Genomic DNA, 27,697 nt, shown 5'->3' with positions numbered 1-27,697 from the left:
ATTCAGGTAGTTGTGAAGCATTCAATTTTATTCTTTACTTGAGCCTTGTAGGTGTGGACAGGTACTGGAGAGTCAGGAGGTGAATTACTCCCTGCAGTATTCCTAGCCTCTGACCAGCTGTTGTAGCCACTGAGTTTATGTGGCTAGTCCAGTTCAGTTTTTGGTTAATGCTAATCCCCAAAATGTTGCCATTGGCCAGGCATTATATAGTAATTCAGGATTTGCGATACTGACAAGTTAATTTGGGTTGTATTAACTTACTGGCTAATTGGACTATTATTCAGATTTATTCAGTATTTTGTTTAATTTGCATGTTCTACATTTATTTTGTGCCATTCATTTAAACTGGTCTGAAATTTGTCAGCAGTATTGATTTTTCTGGAGTCTCCATTTTCATCTGTGCGCACAGGTGGATTGAAACTGATTGATTTTGAGGAATATTTTCTGATAATTGGTGAGGACAGCTAAATAGGGTCTTGTTGCCAAACGTGACAGTATGTTAACATGAATTAGAGTCAGCATACTTCTATGGAAAGAACTGTAATATAAGCAACTGACCTGCAGGAGATGTCATGCACTGCTGATGAAATCCTTAGCAGCAAGGCATACAAATGGTGTCCTCTGAAAAGAACTGCAAGCACAATAGCCTTCAAGTAAATGATTGACTGGACTAAAGAAGTTACAGATTGACTTGGGATTAAATACTTAAATGCAGAAGGCTCATTTCTTGTCCAAATGGGAATGTTGTATTAGTTCTGGTTTATTTTTTTTAAAACTCCCAACAAGTGCTGAAATCCAGATCCATAGCAATTCTAAGGAATCATGTTCACATCCATCTTGCAGATTTATGTCATGAATTTTTTTTTTTCAACGCTGTTATATGCAGAGATACAAATATCTGGACAGGGGAAGTAAGGCAGAGAATAAAAGCCGAATATTTGTAAGACCATGTATGCAGCCTGATACTATCTTATGTGAAGTTTCTAAATATGTTAACTGCACCTCCCCCATTAAATGACTACTATTCAGATGACAGCACATTCTGTGTTTAAGGTGACCTTGTACCCTTTAGTCCTGTAGTCTGTACTATTAATAATTTGACAATGACCCATATTCACGCAACAAAAATCACCAGATGTGAATTATTGTAAAAGATGCGAATACTTTGATTAATTCAAAGGCATCAATCCTCATAATTAGCATCTTATGGTGAGGTGCTGTTCAGTTGCTCAATGTGCTTTATTTGTAAATCCATTTGTTTTGTGGATTTATTTCTTTGAACAGGCAACATTTAGCTATGGTGTACCATGATTTTAAAAAAGGTAATATAACACTTCTCTCATTTAGAAGATAGGGTTGAATTTATATTAAAAGGGTTTACCAGATGTTAGCTCCCCGCCCCCCACAACCCCAGTTATCCAGTTTACTTTTAGATTAAATGCAGTGACAAGCAGATCACAATTAGTCAACTACCTGGGAAAAGAGATGGGTTAGAGAGTCAGTAGAATTAACAGTGCAGGCTGACCACTCTGCCAGCATTAAAAATGGCAAATCGCAGGAGAATCATTTCACCTTAATCAGCGAAGACACCTTTTTTTAAAAACAACTCAGAATTGCAGTATTAATGACTCCGTCACAAGCAACAGCAACGGTGGCTTGTCACACATTGAAAAGCTAGTGTTGTGGGATCATTGTCATACAGCAATCGAGATTCAAGTCACTTAATAATGATCAAAGGTGAAACCCTGAGAGTCGTATTATTCCCTTTCTGATATCCCTGTGTTGGGAACATGTTCTCTTCTCAGAGGCCTCCATTCTTTAGCTTGCAGTTCGACCAATAAGAATAAATGGCTGCTTTCCTCTCTTCAAAATGGAGACTGATCCAATTTGTACAGCTATCCATGTAGCACCACCACATTTTGATCAAATCGGTTTTGTTTACCTAAATTCTCCACTTACACTGCATTTGAAAATGTTAGAGCCAGTATTGGCCTTGTAATTGCCATGTTTGTGTCTGAAAATGGAGCAGTATTAGTTACGGAGAATGGAATGAGTTTTGGTCCCACGTCATCTGTCTGGTTTGAGGCAGATTTTTGGTGGACAGATGTTTCAGGCTTTGAGAGCTCTAGTGCAAAGGAAGGAGCAAGGTGCATTAACTCGTGTCAATGAGAGCACTGCTGTGATGTGGGTGTAGACCATTTTGCATCCTACAGGTGTCGGGCTGTTGAGAATCCAAGATACTCATGAAACTCTGTCTGGAAGAAGCAATATGTTAGAAAATCAATTTTTTGCAATAGCAGTTTTATGTTTGGGGTTCTGAAAGATATTAGAAAGGAAGTAAATTGAAAGGGATTATTATTTGGTTGTAGTAGCTGGGGGAAGGTGAGCGAGTGAAGAAGTAGCAACCGGCTTTGAATATGTAGTAGCCTTTTGAATTAAGAGAAATCTTCATTCTTTGTCCCATGCCAGCAGCATGTTGGAGACCTTCCATGTTGGGATTCAAAGCTGGAAGGAAGCTGCTGATCAGCAGTCTGTTTTCTCATCAGCAGTGAATTTTTAATCACTGAAAACCGCAGCTTTCACATCCAGAGCTGGTAACACGGCATCTAGAAAATCATCATATGATTGGACAGAGTCAACATGGATTTGTAAAAAGGAAATCATGTTTAACAAATGTTAACTTTTTCAAAGTTGTAAAGAGGATATAGCGAAGGGGAATATTTAGATTTTCATTAAAATATTCTCTAACCTGTCTCAGAAGAGTTTAATTTTAATCCATTCATTGTCCACGGGCTAGCAGGACCATCACTAATTGCCCATAAGAACGTGGTGATGAGCTGACATCTTGTATCACTGCATTCCATGTGGTGAGGTATTCCCACAATATTGTGGGATAACGAGATTCCGGATTTTGACTTGGATGATGATCAAGGTACAACAATATATTTCAAGAACTGTGGGAGCTTCAGATGATTGTATTCCCATGCGTCTGCTGCCTGAGCTTCTGGATGGTAAAGGTTGTGAGTTTTGATGATGTCAGATAGCCTTGGCAGGCTGCTTTGATGCACCTTATAAATGGCACGCATTGAAACCATTGGGTGCCTGTGGTGGTCAGGGTGCCAGTCATTTGGACTGCTTTTTGCTCATGATGTTGAATTTCTGAATTGTGCTTTGAAGATGTTGACAGGCTTTGGGGGTCAGGAGATGGGGTCCTCATTACAGAATACCCAGTCTTTGACTTGCTCTTGTAAATGCAGGATGTATGCTTCTGGTCAGTAATGACACTAGGATGTTGATAATGCAGGATTGTGTAATAATATTGTTAAATGTTAATTCAGGGTGAGGTGGGTGTGTGGATAGATCCCATCACCTTGGCAGTATTCATTGTCTGGCACTAATGTATTCACTGGCAACTTCTGAGCTCAAGGTGGAATGTCGACCAGGGCTTGCTGCACATGAACATAAACTACTTCATTACCAGAAGAGTGAAATAGAATTCTCTTCAGCCATTGGTAAACATCCCCATTTATAATTTGATGATTGAGGGAAGAATATTGATAAAGTAATTAAAGATTGGTGTTGGTAATGGGCAAGTTGTTGGAGGGAATCTTGAGGGACAAGATGTACATATATTTGGAAAGGCAAGGACTAATTAGGGATAGTCAACATGGCTTTGTGTGTGGGAAAACATTCACTCATGAATGTGATTGAGGTTTTTGAAGAAGTGACAAAGAGGATTGATGAGGGCAGAGCAGTAGATGTGATCTACATGGACTTCAGTAAGGCGTTCAATAAGATTCCCCATGGGAGACTGCTTAGCAAGGTTAGATCTCATGGAATACAGGGAGAACTAGCCATTTGGATACAGAAGTGGCTCAAAGGTAGAAGACAGAGGGTGGTGGTGGAGGGTTGTTTTTCAGACTGGAGGCCTGTGACCGGTGGAGTGCCACAAGGTTCAGTGCTGGGTTCACTACTTTTCATCATTTATAAATGATTTGGATGTGAGTATAAGAGGTATAGTTAGTAAGTTTGCAGATGACACCAAAATTGGAGGTGTATTGGACAGGCAAGACAGTTACCTCAGATTATAATGGGATCTTGATCAGATGGTCCCGTGGGCTGAGAAGTGGCAGAAAGAGTTTAATTTTAATAAATGTGCGATGCTGCTTTTTGGGAAAACAAATCTTAGTAAGACTTATGCACTTAGTGGTAAGGTCCTAGGGAGTGTTGCTGAACAGAGAGATCTTGGAGTACAGGGTGCTAGCTCATTGAAAGTGGAGTTGCAGCTAGCTAGGATAGTGAAGAAGGTGTTTGGTATGCTTTCCTTTATTGGTCAGAGTATTGAGTACAGGTGTTGGGAGGTCATGATGTGGCTGTACAGGACATTGGTTCGGCCACTGTTGGAATATTGTGCAATTCTGGTCTCCTTCCTATCGGAAAGATGTGAAACTTGAAAAGGTTCAGAAAAGATTTACAAGGATGTTGCCATGGTTTGAGGATTTGAGCTATAGGGAGAGGTTGACTACGCTGAGGCTGTTTTCCCTGGAGCATCAGAGGCTGAGGGGCGACCTTGTAGAGATTTATAAAATTGAGGAGCATGGTTAGGATAAATAGACAGTTTTTTTTCCCTGGGGTCGGGGAGACCAGAACTGGAGGACATAGGTTTAGGGTGAGAGGGGAAAGATATAAAAGAGACCTAAGGGGCAACTTTTTCACGCAGAGGGTGGTACGTGTATGGAATGAGCTGCCAGAGGATGTGGTGGAGGCTGGTACAATTGCAACATTTAAGAGGCATTTGGATGGGTATATGAATAGGAAGGGTTTGGAGGGATATGGGCCGGGTGCTGGCAGGTGGGACTAGATTGGATTGGGATATCTGGTCGGCATGGACGGGTTGGACCGAAGGGTCTGTTTCCATGCTGTACATCTGACTCTGTGACTGTATGGTTCGGTCTAGGGTGATGCCCTGAGAGACTCCTGCAGTGATGTTCTAGGGCTGTGCTGATTGGTTTACAATAACCATAACCACCTTCCTTGTGACTCCAGACATTGGAGAGTTTACCCTGATTCTGATTTAACTTCATTTTGGTAGGGCTGCTTAATGCTTCATTCAGTCAAATATTGCTTTGATGTCGAGGACAAGTACTTTCACCTCCCCTCTGTGATTCAGCCCTCTTCTCAATTGTTATGGAGCAGAGAAACCTGAATACCCTTGTTTGTTTTAACCAATAGACCTGTGCCACAAAATTTAACTTTTTAGTTTGAATAAAACAAAAGACATTAATTTGTATAGAACACATTAAACAAAGCAAGGACAATTCACATTATAGCAATCAGCTTCAGTGTGCCTAGATTTCCAAATTTTGATTTCCCAAACCTCAGGATTAGTTTCTTCCCGTTTAGAAACAGAGGGGCCTGTTTCCTATTGCTGTCCTCTAATATTACATTGATTAAGAGTGGATTATGTGACAGTAATTGTCTGGATTGCATTTGCCCTTTTTTCGTAGACAGAACATTATATAAGAGCCTAGGAAATAGAAGGAGTTGACCCTACAAACCCTCGATCTGATAACAGTTGATTTTCTGCTTTGTCTATACTGAGCCATCCTCTCACCATAACCCTTGATTCCCGAAAGATGTACCTGGGCAGTTTTCCACTTTGAGTAAGTTTCAAGGCTGTGTTGTAGTTGTATTGAGTAAGCTTGGCGTAGCTAGTTCTGGAGCACAAGTCTTCACAGCAGCAACAGCATGATTTTGTCCAGACCTACAACCTTTGTTATACAGAGGAACCTCGATTATCCAAAGGACACGGGCGGGGAGTACTTCATTTGGTTAATCGAATGCCAGATAACTTAGTTTAGCCGAGCATTGGGACCCTACGATTTTGCCGGATAAACCGAAATTCGGATAATTGAATGCCGGATAATAGAGGTTCCTCTGTATTTAGTATGTTCAGTGAATGAATTAGATGAAGATTATTTTTTATCCTACATAGGATGTGTGTCACCACCTGGACCAGCATTTATCGTCCATACCTCGCTGTCCTTGAAAAGTTGATGGTGAACAGCCTTGAATCACTAGTGTCATGGGGAGGGAGTTAGAGGAATTTGATCCAATGACAGTGAAGAAACAGGGATATATTTCCAAGTTAAGATAATGAATTACTGAGAAGAGAATTTTGCAGCTGGTGGTGGCGATGTTTCCATGTATCTGCTGCCCTTGTCCTTCTAGATGTAAGTGGTCATGTATGTGAAAGGATCCTTGGTGAATTTCTGCAGCGCATCTTCTAGAATGTACACATTGTTGCTATTGAGTGTCAGTGGTGGAGGGAGTGGATGTGGTGCCAGTCATGCGGGCTGCTTTATCCTGGATGGTATCAAGCTTCTTGAATGTGGTTGGAGTTGCACTTATCCAGACAAGAGGGGAGTATCCCATCGCACTCCTGACTTGTGTCTTGTAGGTGGCGGACAGGCTTCAGGGTTTCAGGAGGTGATTAACACACTGCTGGATTTGTAGTCTCTGACCTGCTGTTGTAGCTACTGGGCTTCTGGGATGTTGAGGGCCCTGGGAGGAGGCTGAAGTGCATCATCCTTTAGGTGCTTCTAGCTGAATTCTGGCACACACTTCCATTGATGGTAATGGTGGGGTGAGGTGGTATGCCAGGTTACCGTTTGGAGTTTGTGGCACAGTGGTAGTGTCACAAGATCGGCAAAACAAAAGTCTAGGTTGAAGTCCACCTGTCTCTGACAGCCTACTCTATGTGGGAATGACCAGATTTGAGCTGCTAGATCTGATCTGAATTTATTTTATTTAATGTGGCAGTAATGTTACACAATACAATGGAGGGTTCCCTCTGAGGGAATTTTCTCTTGACTAGGTCATTACATTGGTCACTCCTACTAATATAGTTGTAGATATACATCTGCAACAGGTAGACTGGTGAGGATGAAATTCATTGCATTGGTTCTCTTGCCAACAGCTGTCGGTTTGGTCTTGCAGGTACCAGTTATAGAGCGACAAAGCTGCTTATAGAGTGGACATTGAAATCCTTCAAATGCTCCCTTGCTGTCGTCTTGTTTCTTCCAAGTGCCTTATTCGGCTCCAGGTTGAGCTTCTGACCATGTTCTCTGACATCATTACTAAAACCTATTTCAACTGCTGTAGCATTACTGGACTTCACCTCACTTCAGGCGTAATGGGACCCGCAGATGCTGGACATTAGAGTCTAGATTAGAGTAGTGCTGGAACAGCACAGCAGGCCAGGCAGCATCCGAGGAACAGGAAAATAGACGTTTCGGGCAAAAGTCCTTCTTCAGGACTACCTGATGAAGGGCTATTGCCCAAAACATTGATTTTCCTGCTCCGCAGATGCTGCCTGGCCTGCTGTACTTTTCTAGCACCACTCGACCCTTGACTCTTCACCTCACCTTAGCTCATGTGCTGTTGAAACCTTCATTTTTGTTTGGTAATACTTGGCTATTTCAATGCACTCCTGGCTAGCCTTTCACATTTTACCCTTTTTATAAAATTCAGCTCATCCAAACCTGCTGCCAATATCTTAATTCACACCAGTTCAATTTACCTAGCTCCCTGAGCACTGACCAATATTGGATTAAGCAATACCTTGGTTTAAAATTTTCATCCCTGTCAAATTCCTTTGCGGTTTCACCCCTCTCGACCAGTATCTGGCCCTACAATCTTCAGGTATTTGTACAGCTTTAACATAGGCCTCCAGAGTTTGCCCTTTTTTAACTGCTTCACCATTGGCGACCATGCCTCAAGTGCCAGGGCCTTAGGCTCTGGAATTTCCTCCCAAAATCTTTTGGGTTTTCTTAACTCATTTTAAGATCCTTACTTCTTAAAGGAGTTTCTCTTTGATAGTGCATTTGGCCATCTTATCTAGTATTGTTTATGTAGCTCAGTGTCCATTTTTATTTTCTTTATTCTTTCATGAGAAATGGGCATCACTGACAAAGGCATCCTTTTATCATCTGGTCATAATTGACCTTGAATTGACTGGCTTGTTAGGCCATTGAAGAGTCAACCACGTTACTGTGTGTCGAGAGTCGCGTGTAGGCTAGACTGGTAGAAACAGCAGATTTAGTGAAGCGGATGGACTTTTACTAGGAGCAACTGAGGACTGCAGATGCTGGAGATCAGAGTCGAGAGTATGGTGCTGGAAAAAGCACAGCAGGTCAGGCAGCATCCGAGGAGCAGGAGAATCGACATTTCAAGCATAAGCCTGATGAAGGGCTTTTGCCGAAACCGTTGATTCTCCTGCTCCTCAGAGGCTGCCTGACCTGTTGTGCTTTTCCAGCACCACAACCTTGAAATGGATTTTTAAGGCAATTGGTAATGCCATGTTCATTGTTACTACAACCACCTTTAATTCGAGATTTTAACTGAATTTAATTCCATCAGCTGCCCTAGGGGAATTTGAGCCCATGTCCCCAGAGCAATAGTTCATAGAATCCCTACAGCGTGGAAGCAAGTCATTTGGCCCGTTGAATCTGTACCAACATTCCAAAGAGCATTCCACCCAGAGCCAACCCATCCCTGGCCCTGTCCCTGTGACCCTGCATTTCCCATGGCTAATCCACCTAACCTGCATACCTTTGAACTGGGAGGAGGCCAGAGCACCCAGAGGAACCCCACATAGACATATGGAGGCTGGAATTGAACCCGGTGCTAACCTCAGAGCCACCATGCTGTCTGGTCCCCTGGATCACTCGGCCAATGATATTATGATCATGTCCAATGATATGGCAACTGTGAAGCATCTTTGAATGTTTTATTACCTTGAAGTCACTTTATGAATGCAATTTACTTTATTACTCAATGAGGTATTTAAGAAGGTAAAAGTATATGATATAGTAAATGGTATAGAAAGGGTTAATTTAAACTGTAGATGTCGGACAAGGAACACTGAACAACACAAGTAAAAAGTAACTTTGGGATTGTTTGTCAGAAGGTTTTCCTCACGGCGTGATCAATACCTGGAATAGTTACCTGAGCAAAGGAGGCTAGCTGTGAATCCTCGAATTATTGAAGAAAAGTATTATGGAATGTCAGACTCCTGGGCATCATTGTGGATGAATTAAGATGGGCCAAATGGCCTTCCTCATCTGTATGTGATTCAGTAGACTTTACATCAGAGCAGCAAAAATAGTAATTTATCTTAAGTCAATTGATAATATTGTTCCACTTTGTTTTCTTCATCTTAATGTTCTTCATTGCACAGAAGACTTTACCTATAACATTCACAGCTGAAGTTACAATTGCTTAGAACTGAGATTAATAACCATTGTAACCAATATTTTAGTTCATTTCTCTATGATTGGGGGGGATTAAGTTATGACAGAAACCCATTCTTTCTAATGTTATCAACAATCATTATTTAAATAAAATATATATAAATAAGACAAAATTGTAATTAATAGCTCTGCAATAGTTTTTTTTTCATTTAGAATTAGGATTAGTTAGTCGAATTTGACAGTTTATTTAAGGTGGTAAGAAGTTGCTGTGAAGGAGAAAATATTCTTGGGCACCTTTTTTTTTAAAGAACAATGGTACGTTGTTTCTCTGAAATGAATAGCTATTCTTCCTCTTATTTGAATTAGGCAACGTTGAACATAATAAGTAATAAAAATCTCTCTTAGTCTCTTAACTCATTTGCTTTCATCACTTTTGGGGAAGTATCAATATCTTATTGGGAAGTGTGTAGTTTCTTCCGTTGCATGAAAATATTTTTCTTAAAGGACAGGTGGAACTCCTTCATATGAAAACGGAAGCTGTCTCACCATGCTGATAATCACGAAATGTTTTACTTCAACAACAGTCTTCCTCTTTCTGAGTTGACATTGAATTTTTTTGGCTCGTTCTCAAACTTACATTTATATAATACACCCACTGGCAAATTCACTTTAATACTGAGTCTGTCTTTCTTAACTCATTCACGCCTGAGAATTTCTGGAGTTTTCTGGAGCCTCCATGTGATCTTAACTTCTGGGGTTTCTTATTGCGCTTCAAGCGACTTCAGCACAAAATATCAAAATGTACTGCTGTAAGCAAGCACTGTGCTGGTGAATTAATATATTCATGGAGAATTCAGTCAGAATCCTGAGTTGATGTTTATTAAATGGTGTCTTCTCACCACATATCCAGAAAGAAATGAGAAGTATTATAATTAAAACGGCTTTGTTAAAAATCAGTAGTGAATTCTGATAATGGTAAACAGTGGGCACCTGACTTGGCACTTTCTGAGCAAAGCGGTATGAATGAACTGAATTAATGTACAGCTGAAATTCCACATTAACTAATATATCCTAAATTGGTCTATTAGATGGGACAAAAAAGCCTTTAACCATATAGTGTTACCTTGTGCCCAAAGCATTTGGTAATGCATTGTTCTGAAAGCCCTTTTGCTGCTGATAAGCTGAACACCTGAGGCAAGGTGTTTCATGATGTCTGTCCAATTTACTGTCAATAACACACTGATGTTATGGCCTTGACTTTAACCTGTCACTTCTAATCTGCCTGCTCTCAGCCGCTGTAATTCCAGCAGTAATTCTGGTTCTGGAGTGCTTGTTAAAAGCATGCAAGGTCTACTTAAGATTCAAAAGTTGCAGAACAAAAATGTGCTACAGACACTGCAATAAACATTCAGGAAGTGAATGTTTGTGCTCAGTGTTACCTCGAAACAGAAATATGAGAGGAGGAGCTGACCAGCCAAAATGATCAATGTAACTTTAAAGTCTTATCTCCCTTTGAATCTCTTGGGTGCCAGAAGCATCAAGTATGTTTCCATCTTGGGCTTTCCCAGTTTTCCTCTGGGAGCCCTCAGTCTTGCCATCCCTTAACTGAGAACTGTCAAGAAGGGATCCTCAGTACTTGCTAATCTCAGGTTGGATTGCAAAGAATTATTATGTCATTTGGAAAATGTTAGAATCTAATATGATGGTTGTAATACTGTAGTATTTAGAAGTCCAAAATATAGTCAAGCAGAGTCAGCATTGCATCATGAGGGGCCAAACATGCCTGACCAATTTATTTAAATTCTTTGAGGAGGCAATAAATAGGATTGATAAAGGGGAAACAGTAGACATAAGATGTTTGGATTTCCAAAAGACATTCAATAACATATCACACATGATGCTACGTAATAAGACGAGAACCTATGATACTGGGTGGGGTCTTACTATATTGATTAACTCGTAAAGGACAGAGTTGGGGTAAGTGGGAGCATTTTCAGGATGGCGATCTGTGGCAAGTCAAATGCTACAGGGCTCAGTGCTGGAACCACAATTATTTACAGTCTGTGTTAGTAACATGGATGAGGGAAGTGTATATACCATAACCAGATTTGTAGAAGAGGAAAATAGGTGGGAAGGCCAGTAGTGAGAATGAGACAGCATCTAGAGGTGGATATAGACAGGTTACATGAGTGAAGGGGAAAACTTTCGCAGATTCAATATAATGTGGGGAAATGTGAGGTTATTCATTTTGTTGGACAGAATAGAGGAGCTGAATATTGTTTAATTGGAGAAAGACTGCAGCACAAAGGGATTTGTGGGCCCACACGCATGCATTACAAAAAGCTAGCATCCAAGTTTAATGAGTAATATGGGTGGTAAATAAAATATAAGCCTTTATTTCAAAGGAAGCGGGGTATAAAAATAAGAAAGTCTTGCTAAACTTATATAAGGTCCTAGTTAGACTGCAAATAAAATACTGTAAACAATTTTGATCCCTTTATTTATGGAAAGATATACTGACTTTGGAGGCAGGCCAGAGAATGTTCCCTCGGTCATCTCTGGAATGGAGGAAGTTTCATATGAAGTGAGGTTGGGTAGACTGGGCCTACACACATTTGAAGTTGAGAAGAATGAGGGAAACCTCATTGAAACACACAGTGATGCAGAAAGATTGTTTTCCCCTTGTAGGAGAGTTGAGGATCAGATGGCATAGTCTTATTTAAGACTAAGATGAGGAATTCCTTACGAGGGTAGTGTATCTGTGGAATTCTTTACCACAGAGAGCTGTCAGAGTTAAGAATAATCGAGGCGGGGGGGTGGCGATGGTGGTGGTGGTTGGGATTCAAGATGGCAGCGTCCTGATAGGATCGTGTTTGCTGGGCTCCGCGCCGCGACATCGACAGGACAGAGCCGGAACCCGCCCCATCCACATTACTGTGAGTAAAAACACAGTAAAAGAGCTAGAGAACCTGAAAAAGGTTATTTACCTTTGTTTTTATGCAGAAGAGAATGCTGAAGAAAGGAGGAAGCTCGCCTGGGGCCTGGGCTATGGCCTAGCCCACTGAGCAGCAGGCTTGCTTACTCACCAGCTCCTGTTTGAGGAACTGGCCAAGTCTGCGAGGTCCTGGGGAAGCAGACTGATGGGAAAAAACCTCAATGAGAAACTGGCTGCAGTGTCTGCTATGCTGCAAGACCTGGGGGAAAAGGACCGATGAACTCGAGTGCTGGGCCACAGGAGTAGAGGCAGAGACTGACTCCTCCAAAAGCTGGATTAAAGCCCTGGAAACACAGGTCCGTAGCTTGTTGGATCTGGTGGATGATCTCAAACGGGGGCAGAAGAAAGAACCTTCATGTTGTTGGCACACTGGGGGGGATGGAAGGTGAGCGACCGGTAGAGTTCTTTGAGAAGTGGTTCCCGGAATTCCTTAGTTTGAAGGCTGAAAAGGGAAGTATAAAGGTTGAGAGAGCCCACCAGGTCACAGCACCAAAGCCAAGTATGGACCAGCGCACCCGCCCTGTCCTGGTCAGGTTCCGTCATTATAAAGACAAGCAGAAAGTCATGGAAGCTTCCAGAGCACAGGGGAGGTATCCAAGGGCTTTGGTGTGTGGGCGCTCAAGGGTCACGTTCTTTCAGGACTTTTTGGCGGCGGTGATCCGGAAAAGGAAGTCCTACGATGGTGTCAAGAAGAGATTGAGAGAGCTTGGGATCCAGTACTCTTTAAGATATCCAGCAGTGCTTCGGATCAATCATAATGGATCTGTACATTTATTTGACTCGCCAGCGAAAGCAAGGAACTTTGTGGACATGCTGACTTAAATAAGGCGATCGAATAGGAATAGGATGGAGCTGTTCAGGTTTGTCCTCCTTTAAAGAGGACTTAGTGGAGTCTCCTTTCTGTTGGTAATAAGTTGCGTTAAATTGTGCTCTGGATGGATAGAGTATTTACCTTTTAATCTCTAAGCTAAGCTATACCAAGGGATGGGTAATATTTTTATTTTTAACTTACTTGTTTATGGTACTAGTCTTGTTTTTGTTTTTTTTTTCTACCAGGTTGCCAGTGCATGTGGTATGACCCTAGCTGGTAAGAGTTGAGAGGATGGTTGGGATGATTAGTAGGGTTGTGGGGTGTGTAGGTGTCCCCTGTAAATGGGGTAAATTCCTTGAATCGGTGCCTTTGGCGATTTTTTTTGTTTGTTTGTTTTTGGTATATATAGTTTTTGTAAATTTTGTAGCTTTGTTGGCTGTAGTTATTTTAGTTTATGTAGTTTTTGGGTTTTATGGATTTTCTTGCATTGAAGTTGTGATTTGTAGTTCAAATACTCCCTCTCTGGAGTCTAAATGGTGCTCTAGAAGGTTATGGCTGAGGATGTGTTCAAGTGGTGCACCAGGAACATTGAGGGGAGTCACTCGCTGGTCAAGAGGAAGGTACTTTCCAGTCTTAAAAGGAAGAGGGTGGATGTTGCCTTATTGCAAGAAACACCTAGATGATGCAGAGCATTTGAAACTACAACAGAATGGTAATGACCGAGTTTATTTCTCATCTTTTAATACAAAGAGTAAAGAGGTGGCCATTCTAGTTAGAAAGAATGGTGGTGTCATGTACAATTGGCATTATCACTATTTCTGATCACACCCCAGTGGATCTAATGGTCAAGAGTAAGGATACTATGGTAGGTTTGAGGCATTGGCAACTGGACTCCTTCATCCTCGAGGATAGTACTTTTACTGAATTCTTTTCGACTGAGTTCAAGGCTTTTTTAGACATTTAATTCAGGCTCTGCCAGTAATCCATCCATTCTCTAAAAAACTGCTAAAGCCTATGCTAGGGGGTTAGCTGTTTCCTATTCAGCCAGTAAGAAACAGCAAATGTGTGAGCAGCAACGCTTGCTTGAGACATATCTAAAAGCAGCTGAAAAGGTATACTTTGACAGGCTAAACTGCAGAGGATCACAGCGTTTCGGTCCACACTGAGCTCCATGCTCATATGGACAGCCAACAGGGAGCTTACATTTGCAAGTCAAAGGCTGTTTGAGCATGGGGATAAGCTGGGCAAGTACGTACGGTACCTTGCCAGGAAAAGGAGTGCTCCCCATGCCATTACCTTGATCAGGGAGGACACTGGAAATTCGACTCTGATTCTAAAGGGATTAATGCAGTAGTTTGGAAATTTAACTCTGAACTACACCAGTCTGAAAGTTGTGAGGATGGCTGGATTAGGATGGAGTGCTTTTTTAATAAAAAGTTTGGACCTTCCATGAGTGACCCCTGGACAAGAGTCTGTCCTTAATGCCCAGTTGTCAGAGCAGGAGGTGCAGGAGACTAAGGCAGCTCTAGAACGGAAAGGCGCCTGGTCCTGACAGGCTCCCCAGTGAGTTCTAGAAGGAATTTGTAAGTATGTTGTCAGGACCAATGCTTAGTATGTTTAATGACTCACACAGTCATGCCCTCCTCCCAGTATCGCTAGGAGAGGCGAACATCTCTCTCACCTTTTTAAAAAAAAAGGGAAGGCACCGGAAAATTGCGCTTCTGATAGGCACATTTCATTCCTGAATGTCAATTTCAAAATCCTATCTAAGATTTTGACACGAAGGCTAGAAACTGTACTGTCCTCCATCATTAATGAGGACCAGGCGGGGTGTATTAAAGGACACAGCTTGTTGAATAATGTCAGGAGGTTGCCTAACATGGTCCAGGTATGTTAACAGCAATCGGTACAGGGATTAGTGATCTCTTTAGACGTGGAAAAGGCATTTGACTGGGTCGAGTGGCCATATCTTTTTTATACTTTAAAGCGGTTTGGCCTGGGTGAGGCTTTTATCAGGGTAGTGACCCTCTTGCCACAGTCCTCACCAATGGTGTGCGGTCAAGCAATTTTAACATTCGTAGGGGCAGTTGACAAGGCTGCCCTTATCACCGTTGCTTTTCACATTGGTGATCAAACCACTGGCAATGGCAATATATAGGGATTCCAATATCCCCACTCCAGAAGTGGGGACAAAGTCACATAAGATTGCATTATAAGCGGATGACATGCTTGTCGTCTTATCAAACCAACAGTTTCCGTGCCACATCTGATACAATGCAGTAATTTATTTGGTGGCTTTTTGGTTTAAAAGGTCAACTTTGAGAAATCAGAGGCCATGCCCATGGATGGTCTTTTGAAAATACCTGATTCTGAGGGCGAATCGCGATTTTCCTTTTGGGTAGTTGTAGGAGGGCTTTCTCTACTTGGGTATGTTCATTGCTCCCGTCTTTGATTGGGTATTTAAAACCAATTTTGTCCATTTATTCGACAGGATCAAGCAGAGCCTTTGTAGATGGAAGGCGCTTCCGATCTCTTGGTTAGGTCAGATAGCCCTCATTAAAATTATCATTCTGCCCCGCCTGTTGTATCTTATGTAAATGGCCCTCTGCTTTTTATGAAGCAAATATTTAGAAGGCTGAATGGCTGGTTTAGTTCTTTTATCTGGTATCGCAAGCGACCCCTAATTAAACTGATCTGAACTGCAGTTACCTTCCAGGCTGGGAGGAGTAGGCCTCCCAGATATCAGAAATAATCAATTACGCTCATTGTTATTTTACGTGAATGATTGGGCCAGGGGGGATCCTGACTCATTTTGGTTGGACATCGAAGCTTCTCAGGAAAGATGCCCCCTTACTAGCTTGCTGTTCTGGGACAAAATGAGGACAGTTTACGAGTATTGCTGTAACCCAATAGTTTATTAATACCGTCAAAGCGTGGAGGGCAATGCATCAGAGTGAGGGCAATTTTGCCAAAACATCATTTTTTTACACTCCTAGTTGGTATGCCAGGTTTTCAGCCAGGGATGATGGATTCGGGGTTTAAACTATGGGCAACTAGGGGCGTGTCTTGCCTGGGTGAGTTATTTGCAGGGGGCATACGAATGTCTTTTGACCAGTTGGCTCGGAAATATGAGTTGCCCAGTACGGACCTCTTCTGTTTTCTTCAAATTAGAAATTTCGAACAAAAAGAGACCACACTTCCATCTGATTCTTACAGCTCTGAAATGGCGAAGCGAGTGCTGAGGGTACACTTTGTCGGCCATGTTTCTCACCTATTGGGAGAGGGTCACTTGGACGAGTCTGAACGGCTCTGTAAAGTTTGGGAGAGGGAACTGGATGTTGAGATTTCTTCTGAAACATGGGAGGATATCTGGGAAAATGCAAGAAGGATCTCAATTTGCAACAGGACTCCAACCTTGCAATTGAAGATTCTCCACAGGGTCCACTTGGCTGCAGATCACCTTGCATCTGCGATGTGTCCTAAATGCAAAGTGAGTATGCGCATGCTGACTCATTGTCTCTGGTCCTGCCACGGGCGGTGGCCATACTGGAGTGCTGTGATAGACGGAATAAAGAGGCTCTTGGGGACAGAGATGGAGGTGGACCCGGTATCTCCTCTTCTTGGTCCTATTAATTCACTTCCATTAGATGCACACAAAAAAAGGCTTTTCAGTCTCCTCACTTTTTGTGCAAGAAAGAACATTCTGTTAGGGTGGGTGTCTGAAAACCCCCCTGGGGCTGTTGGGCTGGCATAAGTTAGTCATGGAACGCATCCCATTAGACTTGCTTACGAGTATGGTGCACCATAAAACTGAGAATTTTTATAAGATGTGGCAGCCCTTTTAGGACTACTTGGGTACAGATTTGTCTGCCATATTAATAAGAGCCTTTATATAACCTTAACAATTCTGTCTAATGAATTTGGTATCCAGAGAGAAGGAACTGCGAACATATGAATATGTATAAATTTGTGTTTGTTGGTTGAGGGATATTGCTTTGTTTTGTTGAGTTGTGTTATTGTTATTATTATTATGATTTTCCTTTTTTTTTAGTTATTTATTTATGCAATTAATAGTTTGTTTTGCATTCATTTGAATTGTTTGGCTTTGTATTTGTTGTAATATTAAAAAAACTTTTTTTCTTTTTTTCAGTAAAAAATATATTTAACAAAAAAGAATAATAGAAGCTAAAAGGGAATTGAAGACAGTCTTGGGCGGGGGTGGGGGTAGGTGTGGAATGCAGGAAAGCGGAGTCAAAGTTTAAAAGATCAACCGTGCCCTCATTAAATGGCCAAGCAACCTAAATGGGCTGAATGGCCGTCTTCTGCTCCTATGTTTTAGGAGCCTTAGAATTAGAGGGGGTAAATTCAGAACAGAAATGCATAGACATTTCTTCAGCCAGAGAGTGGTGGGCCTGTGGAATTCATTGCCACAGAGTGCAGTGGAGGCTGGGACTCTAAATGTCTTCAAGGCAGAAATTGATAATTCCTTGTGACATCAAGAATTTAAGGGCTACGGGGAGAATGCGGGTAAGTGGAGTTGAAATGCCCATCAGCCATGATTGAATGGCGGAGTGGACTCGATGGGCCGAATGGCCTTACTTCCGCTCCTATGTCTTATGGTCTTAAATTATCCTTTCACTTCAAAGAAACAGTTCTGCTAATTGAGCCAAACTAATTTGCTTAGACTTAAATCAGTAAAAGTCAGTATCTCACCCAATAGGACAATTAAACAATTTGTGGTGGTGCGGAATAGTTTTATGCATGCAAGAACGCACAGATATTACTTTCTCTTGGCTAGAGTCCAGAAAAATAGCCTGCGTTTTGGAACAGTCATAGGCCCTTCAAACCTGTTCCTCCATTCCAGTTCATGGCTGTTCATCTACCTTAGTCATATTTATCCATGTTATCCATTTATCTTTTGAAGCTCTGTATTTACCAAGCACTGTCCTGAGGTAACGGTGTGTGGGGAAAAAAGAGAAACCATTGCAGGATATGCTTTGCGAAGTTCACCTGGTGAAAGAGTAGCATCCAACAAAGACAGTACCTTTTAAACTTGAAAATAGAGGGGAGGCATTGGTGTGAGTGACCGTCTTTACAGTATTTGACATTCAGGAAAATGTGCAAGATAATGCACCACAATACAATCGAGGGAAGACTCATTTGTAACTTTCATTAGGGACATTTTAATGTTATTAGCAGGGTGTCAAACCCATTACATAGTTTCAAATACAGAGTTGCGGGAAAGGTGGACACTTTCAGAGTCAACACTACTTTCAAGGACTTGAAGAAGGAAGGTAGTTTTAAGGTTGAGCGATAATTTGCAAGAGTAGAAAAATCAAAGGTCTGTATTTTTTTGAGGGGGCCATTTATGATAGCTTTGAAAGGGAGATGTTTACAATATCAGCTGGTGTGAGGTCTATGTGGAAACATTGTTCAGCAGGTCAGTGTGGACAAGGAAGCGGCGGATGGATTGCATGTAGTAGATGTGCTTGGCGATAGGATATGAAGGTCAGGGAAGATTAAAAAAAAAGTACAGCTTTGTGATAAAGGATATGGGAGACACTTTTGATGAAGGTTCGAGGTTTTTGATTTGATTTATTGTGGCATGTACTGAGATACAATGTAACATGTTGTTTTGTGTGCTGTACAGGCAAATGGTACCATATAAAGTGCATCAGGTAACGGAGCAGAGCGCAGAATACAGGTTACAGCCGCAGAGCTGTTGCAGAGAGAGAGAGAGATCAGCATTAACCTTGGAGAGGTCTGTTCAAAAGTTCAATAACAACGGGGAAGAAGCTGTTCTTGAATCTGTTTGCAGATGTACTCAAACTTTTATATCTTCTGCTTGACAGAAGGGGAGGGAGGGGTCTTTAGTTATGTTGGTCGCTTTCCTGAGGCTGCAGGAAGTTTAGCTGGAGTCAGTCAGTGGCAGGCTGGTTTGTGTGATGACCTGGGCTATGTTCATGACTCTCTGTAGTTTCTTGCATTGGAAAGAATAGTTGCCAAACCACACTGTAATGCATCCAGATAGATGCACCATAGAAAGTATCCTATAAAAATTGGTAAGATACTTTGTGGACATGCTTAATTTTCTTAGGCTTCTGAGGAAATAGAGACTTTGTGTTTTCTTGACCGTCACATTGATGTGGGTGGACAGGACAGATTGTTGGTGATCATCGCTCCCAGGAGCTTGACCCTCTCTACCATCGCCACCACAACACCACTGACGCAGACAGCCGCGTGCCCTCCACTCTGCTTCTTGAAGTCTATGACCAGCTCCTCCATCTTATTGATGTTGATGGAGAGAGTGTTGTTTTTATACCATGCCGCTAAGCACTCAATCTCTTCCCTGTATTCTGTGTTGTCGTATTTGAGATCCAACCTACAACTGTGGTGCCATCAATAAACTTGTAAATGGAGTTGGGGCGGAGTTTGGCCACAGTCGTGAATGTATAGGTAGCCAAGTAGACTGTCTCAATCTTAATAAAGTCTGAGGGCTTTGTTGTTGACTGTGATAGTGGTGGACTAAGGGAAAAGGGTAGCAAAACCAGTGTCTGCAGAAAACTAGACATGGCATCAGCCACCATTATGGTGCAAACATTTGGTTATAAGAATCTTTTATAAGAGACTGGAACTGTATTAAAGCTATGTGTTAACGTGTAACTTCTTTTCCACACAGAGATTGGTGGGACAGCAGAAGAGACTGAAGCTTGTGACTGGTGGAGTCTTGGTGCAATTTTGTTTGAGCTCTTCACTGGAAAAGTGAGTAGAGCTGGGTTGGGAGCTGCGTTGCAAATTTGAATTTTCAATTATGTCTGAATAGTATTCAGTGATGGTGGCTGATTTTCTTTGTTACAGCCTCTGTTTCAGTGCCATCCAGCTGGAATAAATACACACACAGCTCTAAACATGCCAGATCACATGTCGAAGGAAGCCAGATCAGTAGTGCAGCAGGTAATCAGTTATTATAATTAAATTCTGCAGCAGAGAAATATTACGGATTTATACTTTAAAGCAGCATTACCTTTTTGTTATACATACATGGAGGAACTGAGTGAGGGAAGTGAGAATGTTCTTTTCTTTCCATTGTGGCCTGAAGGAAATAACTGATGCTGGATTATAATACATTGGGGGTATCAGCAGCTTTCCTGTATTTCAACAAGGCCTTATGTGCGAGTGTATATGTGGAATATGAGCTGATTATTTGATGGTAAGAAGACCATGGCTGAGTCTGCATTTGCAAAGTTTCTTGGAGCAGCTGCTGGATGAGTCTGTAGCAACTTTTATTTCCCTCCATTTCAAACCCAGAATAGAGTCATACAGTTGAACAGTACGGAAGCAGACCCTTCGGTCCAACTCTTACATGCTGACCAGTTATCTTAACCTAATCTAGTCCCACTTGCCAGCACCCGACCCATATCCCTCCAAACCCTTCCTATTCATATACCCATCCAGATGCCTTTTAAATGTTGTAATTGTACCAACGTCTTCCATTTCCTCTGGCAGTTTGTTCCATACACACACAAACTCTCTGTCCCTTAGGTCACTGTCAATCTTTCCCCCCTCACTTTAAACCTGTGCCCTCTAGCTTTGGATTCACACACCCTGGGGAAAAGACTTTGATTATTCGCCCTATCCAAGCCCGTCATGATCTTACAAACTTCTAATTGAGATCAATTGCAGCACCCTTCTCATGGCCCAAATTGAGATCAGATAATGCAGGTCATGGATTGAATAGGCATGGCTGACTTCAACAGTGCTCCATCCTCTGGAGTCTCCCTTTTGTAAATTGCGCGTGTGGGGAGACTGGCCAAGCTCCCCGATGTTGACAGTAATGAAACCAGACCCCTTCACAAATTCAGTCATCTCTCCTCAGTTTCTGTCTATCAATGCTAGCTGATTCCAGCGGAGGTAATGTGGAGGGTTTTACAATTTGTTTTAATTAGCCCCAGAACAGTAGCTGTTAGCAGTTTAAATATTGATGGCTTCAATTTTTGGACCCGAGGTGGAGGAAGCTTGTTGGATATCCTTTAACACCGATAACAATAGATGGATGAAGTTTCCTTTTCATGTGGATTAATCTATTGAAAATATGATTAAACCTTGATTGGTACATTTTGCATCTATTCGAACACCCCTCGTGGCTTCAGCAGACATTAGTGCTTTTACATCTAATTAATTCGCAATGTAGTCATTGTTGCAATGTAAGGAAAAGGGTCAGTTTGATGCACTGCAAACTCCTTCAAATAGCAATCTGAAAATGACCTGATCAAATGTTCCGTGATTTTGTTTGGCAAGGACTGAATACCCTACTTCAAAATTGGGCCTTGGGATTTCTTTGCACCCATCTGAAATAGAATTGACATCTCACTCGGGGGGAAAAAAAAGCAACTCTGACAGTGTAATGCTTCTTCAGGACTGGACTGGATTGTTAACTTGGTTTATGTATTGAAATCTTAGCTTTGGATTAAACCAAAGATTAGAGTGCTGTATTATGGCCGGTGCTACAATGAAACATTTAATTTATCAACTTATAAACCTTAGGCATGGCAGTTCTAAATAAAGTTCATTTTTCTCAGCATGCTATTTAGCTCTAATTTTCTGATTTATTATCCAACTTTCAAGAGAAGTTAAGTATTTTTCTTAAAATGGTTTTGGTGAATCCTAAATGATTCTTCATTTGCAAATTTTATGGTCACGGGAAAATTAAAATTGTAATGCCATGCACTTAAAGTAAGCACAGATGTGTGAAGGAACAATATCTTCAGCAAAATTGGGTTAACCAGAAATGTACACTCCCTTAGAAAAAATAATTGTACAGTCTACAAATGCATTTATTTGATAGTAGTTTCAGGTAATTTACAAATAAGGCTATCTGAGCTCCTGTATCCTGGTGATTGAAGACTAATAATAAATGACAGAACTCCTGTTTCCAAACTCTTGACAGCAAGGAAAGGAAGTTGCACTTAACCCAGCTGCTAAAGGACACTTATAAAGACGCAGGAAAGGATTGGATATGCCACCTATTTTGTTCTGATGCTTGTTTTTCTCTTTACAGACTACTTCACTTAAAATGATCGTGTTCAATATAGGGATTTAGCACCATTAATTTCTGGCTTTTATTTTCCTATTCAGAGTACTGTTCTCCTTCTAGACAGCTCTTAGTTGGAAAGCACTGCTGTGGCCTCTAAATGCTTAAATGTATATCAGCTGATTAGCAATGTTTTCTATTTTACGAACAACTTGTAAGAAAAGTAAACTAATTAAGGATCATTTGCTACTATCAGCATGATTCAGCATAACAGCAAGACTGAAATGTCTAATCCCAATGAAGACTGTTGGTGTTAAGAGCAACCTTTGTGCTGGTGTAAATTCCTCCTTGGCCCTAAGTGGAATTGGTTATAAAATGGTGCACAAAGTGTGGAAAAGCGGAAAATGCTTTTGTTTAATAATGCATATATTAGAGTATTGAAGGTGGATTTACTGTGGCTGGATTTGAAGTGTTGATAACTATATTAATGAAAATAGATGATATAACTTCAGATATGTAGTGATGACTGGATTTCCCTGCACTGGAACCTGGGGGAAGAAGTAATAATGAGAGTACAGAACAAAATAGGTAGAATTAGAAAGTGCAAAATTGTAGAATCTTTTGTAAAAGTGCTGGCTGCAAAGTTTGAATCAAATGACTATACTTTTTAAATGGGTCAAAAGCATAATCCTGGGTATTCTCCACCTCGTTTTCTGATGTTTATACAGACGGCCGCTCGGGAGAAAAGTGATCAAAAGCGGCACTTAGCAAGTGTAAGGGCAATTAATTCAAATCAATACCCTTTTATGAAAGGTAGGTCCCGCTGTAAAAAAAAAAAATTGGATCTATCTAACGACTCAACAGCATGGGTGAATGGCAGTAAGCTGGTGATTATTATATTTCTTATCATTAGGAAGTAAAGAATCTGTCACAGGAATCTTCCTGATGAGTGAAAACCCCTGGGATCCAAGATGATAGATATCGATTGAATTAGTAGTCACTAGACAAGCAGTGTTTCTAGATATCAGTTGCAGTAATTCCATTTGGAACAGTGACAAGCAAGGGGCCTGAAGAATTAGTTTTCGAACCCTTGCCAATCACTTCTGATTGTTGAAAAGGACCTCAACAGCAGTATTAAAGCTGACTATCTAGTTGCCTGAAGAAAACCATTCAAGCAGATAGATGCTGCTCAGAAAAAATCGACAGGTGGAGCATGTAAAATTGAAAATGTGAATAAATTCATCTATATGGTATTTGTTTTACTAAGTAGGTAGAATGTGATGTATTAAAGTTCATTGAAAAGCATTTATCATTGAATTGTCCAATTGTGAACTATTTTCACTCTGATGTAAATGACCATATGCGTAGATAGATCCTTACAGAATAAATCCAAGGAGACTAAATGGGCATAATAAACCCGTAAACTTGGAGTATATTGCTTACTGTTTTATCAGTGATAGAGATAAGGATGATAGTGAGTTTTAAATCAGATTAACTTTGGAGTTATTGGAGCTATTCAGCGTGAATAACGTTCAGCGTGTTATCTCGTGAAGCGGGTGACTGGTGTCAGTACAAATATAGACAACATATATTCAGCAGCATCTGGAACAGAATCATTTCCACTACTGGATGTGTGTGATACTTTTGCTTTCCTCATCTTTAGCTTTTGCAGTATAATCCCAGTGAGAGGCTCGGTGCTGGTGCGTCAGGTTTTGAAGATATCAAATCACATCCGTTCTTCTCGACATTGGACTGGTCCACAGTAAAGAGGTAAAGAACTCATGGAAAAGAAATGCCTTCCATTACTGCACGAATCAGGATTGTACTTCAGTGTGCACACGCAATGCCAAATCCCAGGGAATGAAACTGCCCTTCCACCATTCCAGTAGTGGACTTTATAACTGCAATCGGGCAACTTTAATTTTGAAGGATTATTTTATTGTGTTTATGTCTGCGTTACAGGCACTTGAATTGCTGCATTCTTGATCATGTGGCTAAGTCTGGAATTACTCCATTCTGTGAATAAATGTATATAAAATAGCAAAGTCCAACAGGTCTAGACAAACATCATATTCTTTATGTACATAATTCCTATTTATTTATAAAACATAGTTTGTGGTGCAGTAACATGTTGGATTTAGCCTGTCACTAATGAGGATAATTTCTGCTGACTATTGTTACTAATTACTGTTCTTATTACATGAACCAATTAATTGCAGGGTATGGATTAGAACCAACTAAATAAAATGGTTTACAAATTACCTGGAATGGAAATTTATATTTCTTTCTAAATAATGTGATGCACTTTTCTGCTATAATTAGAATGAATTCTTGATCAAAATATATATAAAATCAAATGTCTACATTATCTAAACCAGACTATGACAAGACAAAAGTAGTTTTCACTCTTGGATTAGCAGCCATGTTGAGAAGATATCACCATCCATGGATTTACAGCAGTTAATGCAAAGCTTTCAGGCTGAAATCCAAGCTACCTGTGGAGGAGGAATCCATCGTAATATATTATCAGCACCTCTCAGAAATCCTACTTATGTGAAGTATATAAAGTTATAGAATGAGATGTGGTTTGTTTAATCAGGTTTCTGTGCAATACAGTATTTTATTTGCTATCAAACATTTCTCATTTTATGTCAGCATGCATCTTCTAAATTTATTTTCTAAATTTTGTACCCATTGAAGTGGAAGATGTAAAACTTGTTCTGCTCTGATCTAAAAATGTATTTTGATGCTAACTCCTAAAATTAAACATCAGTAGCATTTTTCTGGATTCTCTGTCCTGTCTGGGTAAGGTTCCTGATTGGTGCTGTCATTACGAATTGTTTTCAAGTGCATTTTCAGCACCTTTATAATGTAGAAGGGAGACTCGGCCCATCAGTCTTGGATCTGAATCTCATTTAAACAAAAACCTGTCTAACTTCCTGCAGAACTATCAAAAGCCCTAATGAAAAATAGTTCCAATATTTATTGGTAATGATGTGGCATTTTAAAAATTACACTCTGTGAAGCAAAGTTGTGTAACCAAAAATTGGAAATCCCTATGTCAATTGAAATGGTACAGTCATAGTAAAAGTGGGAGCAGTTACCAGTGTAAAACACAGTATTAGTCTTGGTTCCAGCTGCAGCCTTTGGTTGGAGCCTTTTCCTGGAATCATCATTTCCACAGCTGCAGTTGGTGGAGCTCCAACTAACCCTGGTGCTTGATGGATCAAACTTTTTTCTTAAGATTTGTAACATGAGCTGGAGAAGAGACTACAGAAATTAATGTTTCAATTCGGTCACTTCCAAAATGCAAATTTAACTAGCAACATTTCCAAGAAAACGATCTTCTCTCACAGACTGATCATCACATTCCATTTCAAATGTTCCCCTCCTTGACATTGTCATTCACTTGCATACTCGAGTGTTTATAACCTCTTCCAGAACCAGAGAATAATGGGCCATTTCTAAATGATTTTAAGTAGTCATTTATTTGCACAGAAGCAACATGTATTGCTTCCCCTTAGGAATTCTGCAGTTATGACTTCGATGTAAAGGCATGTTCAGGCATGTATCGTATTTGTGATTAACTCTTTGTTGCCTTAACATGTAAGAGTATTCATACATTTTTTAACTGACCTCTTAAAAAGATAAATATTTTTACTATCCTGATATAAATAACATTTCTGCAAGTGAATTTAGTGGTGGAGATTGTTTTGCAAAGCAATTCAAATGTTGGACTAGATGAAGCATCATTACTTTAGCACTTGTAATAATTGTACATTCCAGATATTATCACCAAATTTACCTTAAATGAAAGAATTAACAGATCAGTTATTTGGAAATGGAAATGCAGTTCCAATATTTTAAATGCCTCATCAGCAGTGCTTTTGCAATTTGACCAATGTTTTTGACTACTAAAAGAGCCAAATCTCCACAAGAAGTTCAAATTCGATATACAATCCTTAGTTCGATTCACCACCTTTAACATCAAATGTGGTCCATCTGCAGATTACTTCCTCCTCCATTTCTACATTGTTGATTTCAGCAAGCTGGGTCACTTAGAAACGTGCCATTTTCTCCAATTTCATTACTCTGTGATCTTAGGGAGCCTCACATTTGATGTTTCCAAGCCAGCGTCAGTAATTACCCTATTAATGAACATAGTCAGGTGACAGTCTCAGATTGGGTGAACATGTTAATTGTCTAATATTAACGTGGTATCTGGCCAATGTGTAATTGTATACAGGCACTTCTGCCAATAAAATTATCTGGCTAATGAAAATACACATCTAAATTACAAGCCAACTTAACTTTTCCAAGTTTCAACAATTATAACTAGTCCAGTTATCAATGATTAACCACAATGTTCACAATTTGATTTGGAAACTATGGAAGCTAGGCAGAACTTTAGTATCAAGCTGAGGTACTCCAACAGGAGTTTGCAAAAGGAATTTGTGGATGTTCGGCCATTGTTCATCTTCTGTTAGTTTTTATTGTTTTTCATTAAGTGCCATGTTTTTTTAATTACACTAATGGATAATTAACAACAATAACTATTTATCTTTGGGAAACTGAAACTGTCTCGACTGGATGGTTCTCGAGAGTGAGTTGATATTTGCTGGGAGTCCCCACAGTAAGATACCCATGTTTTTTTTTTAAAAAAAGTTTGACAAATACTGGTAATGAGGGAAGTACCAAGATTTCGCAGGCTGTCAATTTTTCCCGACCTCAGAAAACTAGCTGTGGAAGATATTGGGAGAGTACAGTAGATTAATCCATTTTAAGGGTCGAAGTTTAATCCAGACCGGAGTGATGGGTTAAAGGTTTCCTTCCTTTTAGTCTGTTTGAGTGCTACATCTACTAGGTTGGCAATGCCAATCCTCCTCTTAGTGCAGAGGAGGGGGTTGCTCAGCAATTGAATTCCAAAAGAAGACAAAAAGCCAACATTTATGGTCAGCAGCAAACATTATTTGTTATACTTGCACATGCCACAGGATTCCGAAGGGCTTTTGCAGGAGAACCCAGAAACCAATTGGGCTTGGCAACTTTTGCAGTTGTTTTGGGAAATGTGTAACAAGGACGAGGATCTTAACCAATTAGATTGAAGGATGATTACTGAGCAGCACAGAGCCTGAAGTAGGACATGTCAGTTTGAATAATTTAATACAATTTCTAATCTGATACAGAAAGTGAGGGAAAGAATGAGAGAAAAAGGAGACAAAACAAATTTGAATGTTTTACCTTTGTTTAAAAGGTACCAAACATTAATCATATTGCCCGATAATCGTACTTTACAAACAATTCCCTGAACACCACCACCATCATTGTTTTTTCCCAGCAGCAGGACAGTACAGAGTATAGTTGGTGTCGAGCTGGGAGGGTGTTACCTTGGCAGTCATCAACATTCACTGTGCAGCCCATGGACTCTGGTAACATCAGGTCCACTCTGGGTAAGAAGTCCACCTGCTGATTGCTATCTACCTCCATCATTCACCTCTCCTACCTTCAGCTGATGAATCAGTACTCCTCCATGTTGAACAGTAGTTGGAAGAAACCAGCTGGTAGAGGGTTTAAAATATAGTCTCGGTGGGGGAAGTTGCATCAAG

The 27,697-nt window shown here is 40.6% G+C and overlaps 1 protein-coding gene across 2 annotated transcripts in view; it reads left to right on the top strand.

Moving 5' to 3' along the window:
* Window positions 1–24,352, top strand: part of rps6kc1 (ribosomal protein S6 kinase polypeptide 1) — a 167,759-nt gene extending 143,407 nt beyond the window's left edge. For both annotated transcript variants that reach the window (XM_043695846.1, XM_043695845.1), the window contains 3 exons: window positions 19,740–19,822; window positions 19,919–20,014; window positions 23,755–24,352. In XM_043695846.1, the coding sequence (XP_043551781.1) occupies window positions 19,740–19,822; window positions 19,919–20,014; window positions 23,755–23,865 (290 nt within the window). In that variant the 3' untranslated portion in view covers window positions 23,866–24,352. The remainder of the gene's footprint in view (window positions 1–19,739; window positions 19,823–19,918; window positions 20,015–23,754) is intronic.
* The last annotated feature ends 3,345 nt before the right edge of the window (window positions 24,353–27,697 follow it).

Source organism: Chiloscyllium plagiosum, chromosome 9, assembly GCF_004010195.1.
Source record: "Chiloscyllium plagiosum isolate BGI_BamShark_2017 chromosome 9, ASM401019v2, whole genome shotgun sequence".
NCBI lineage: Eukaryota > Metazoa > Chordata > Chondrichthyes > Orectolobiformes > Hemiscylliidae > Chiloscyllium > Chiloscyllium plagiosum.
Note: the sequence above shows the minus strand (reverse complement) of the source record. Positions and strands in the feature narration are given on the sequence as shown.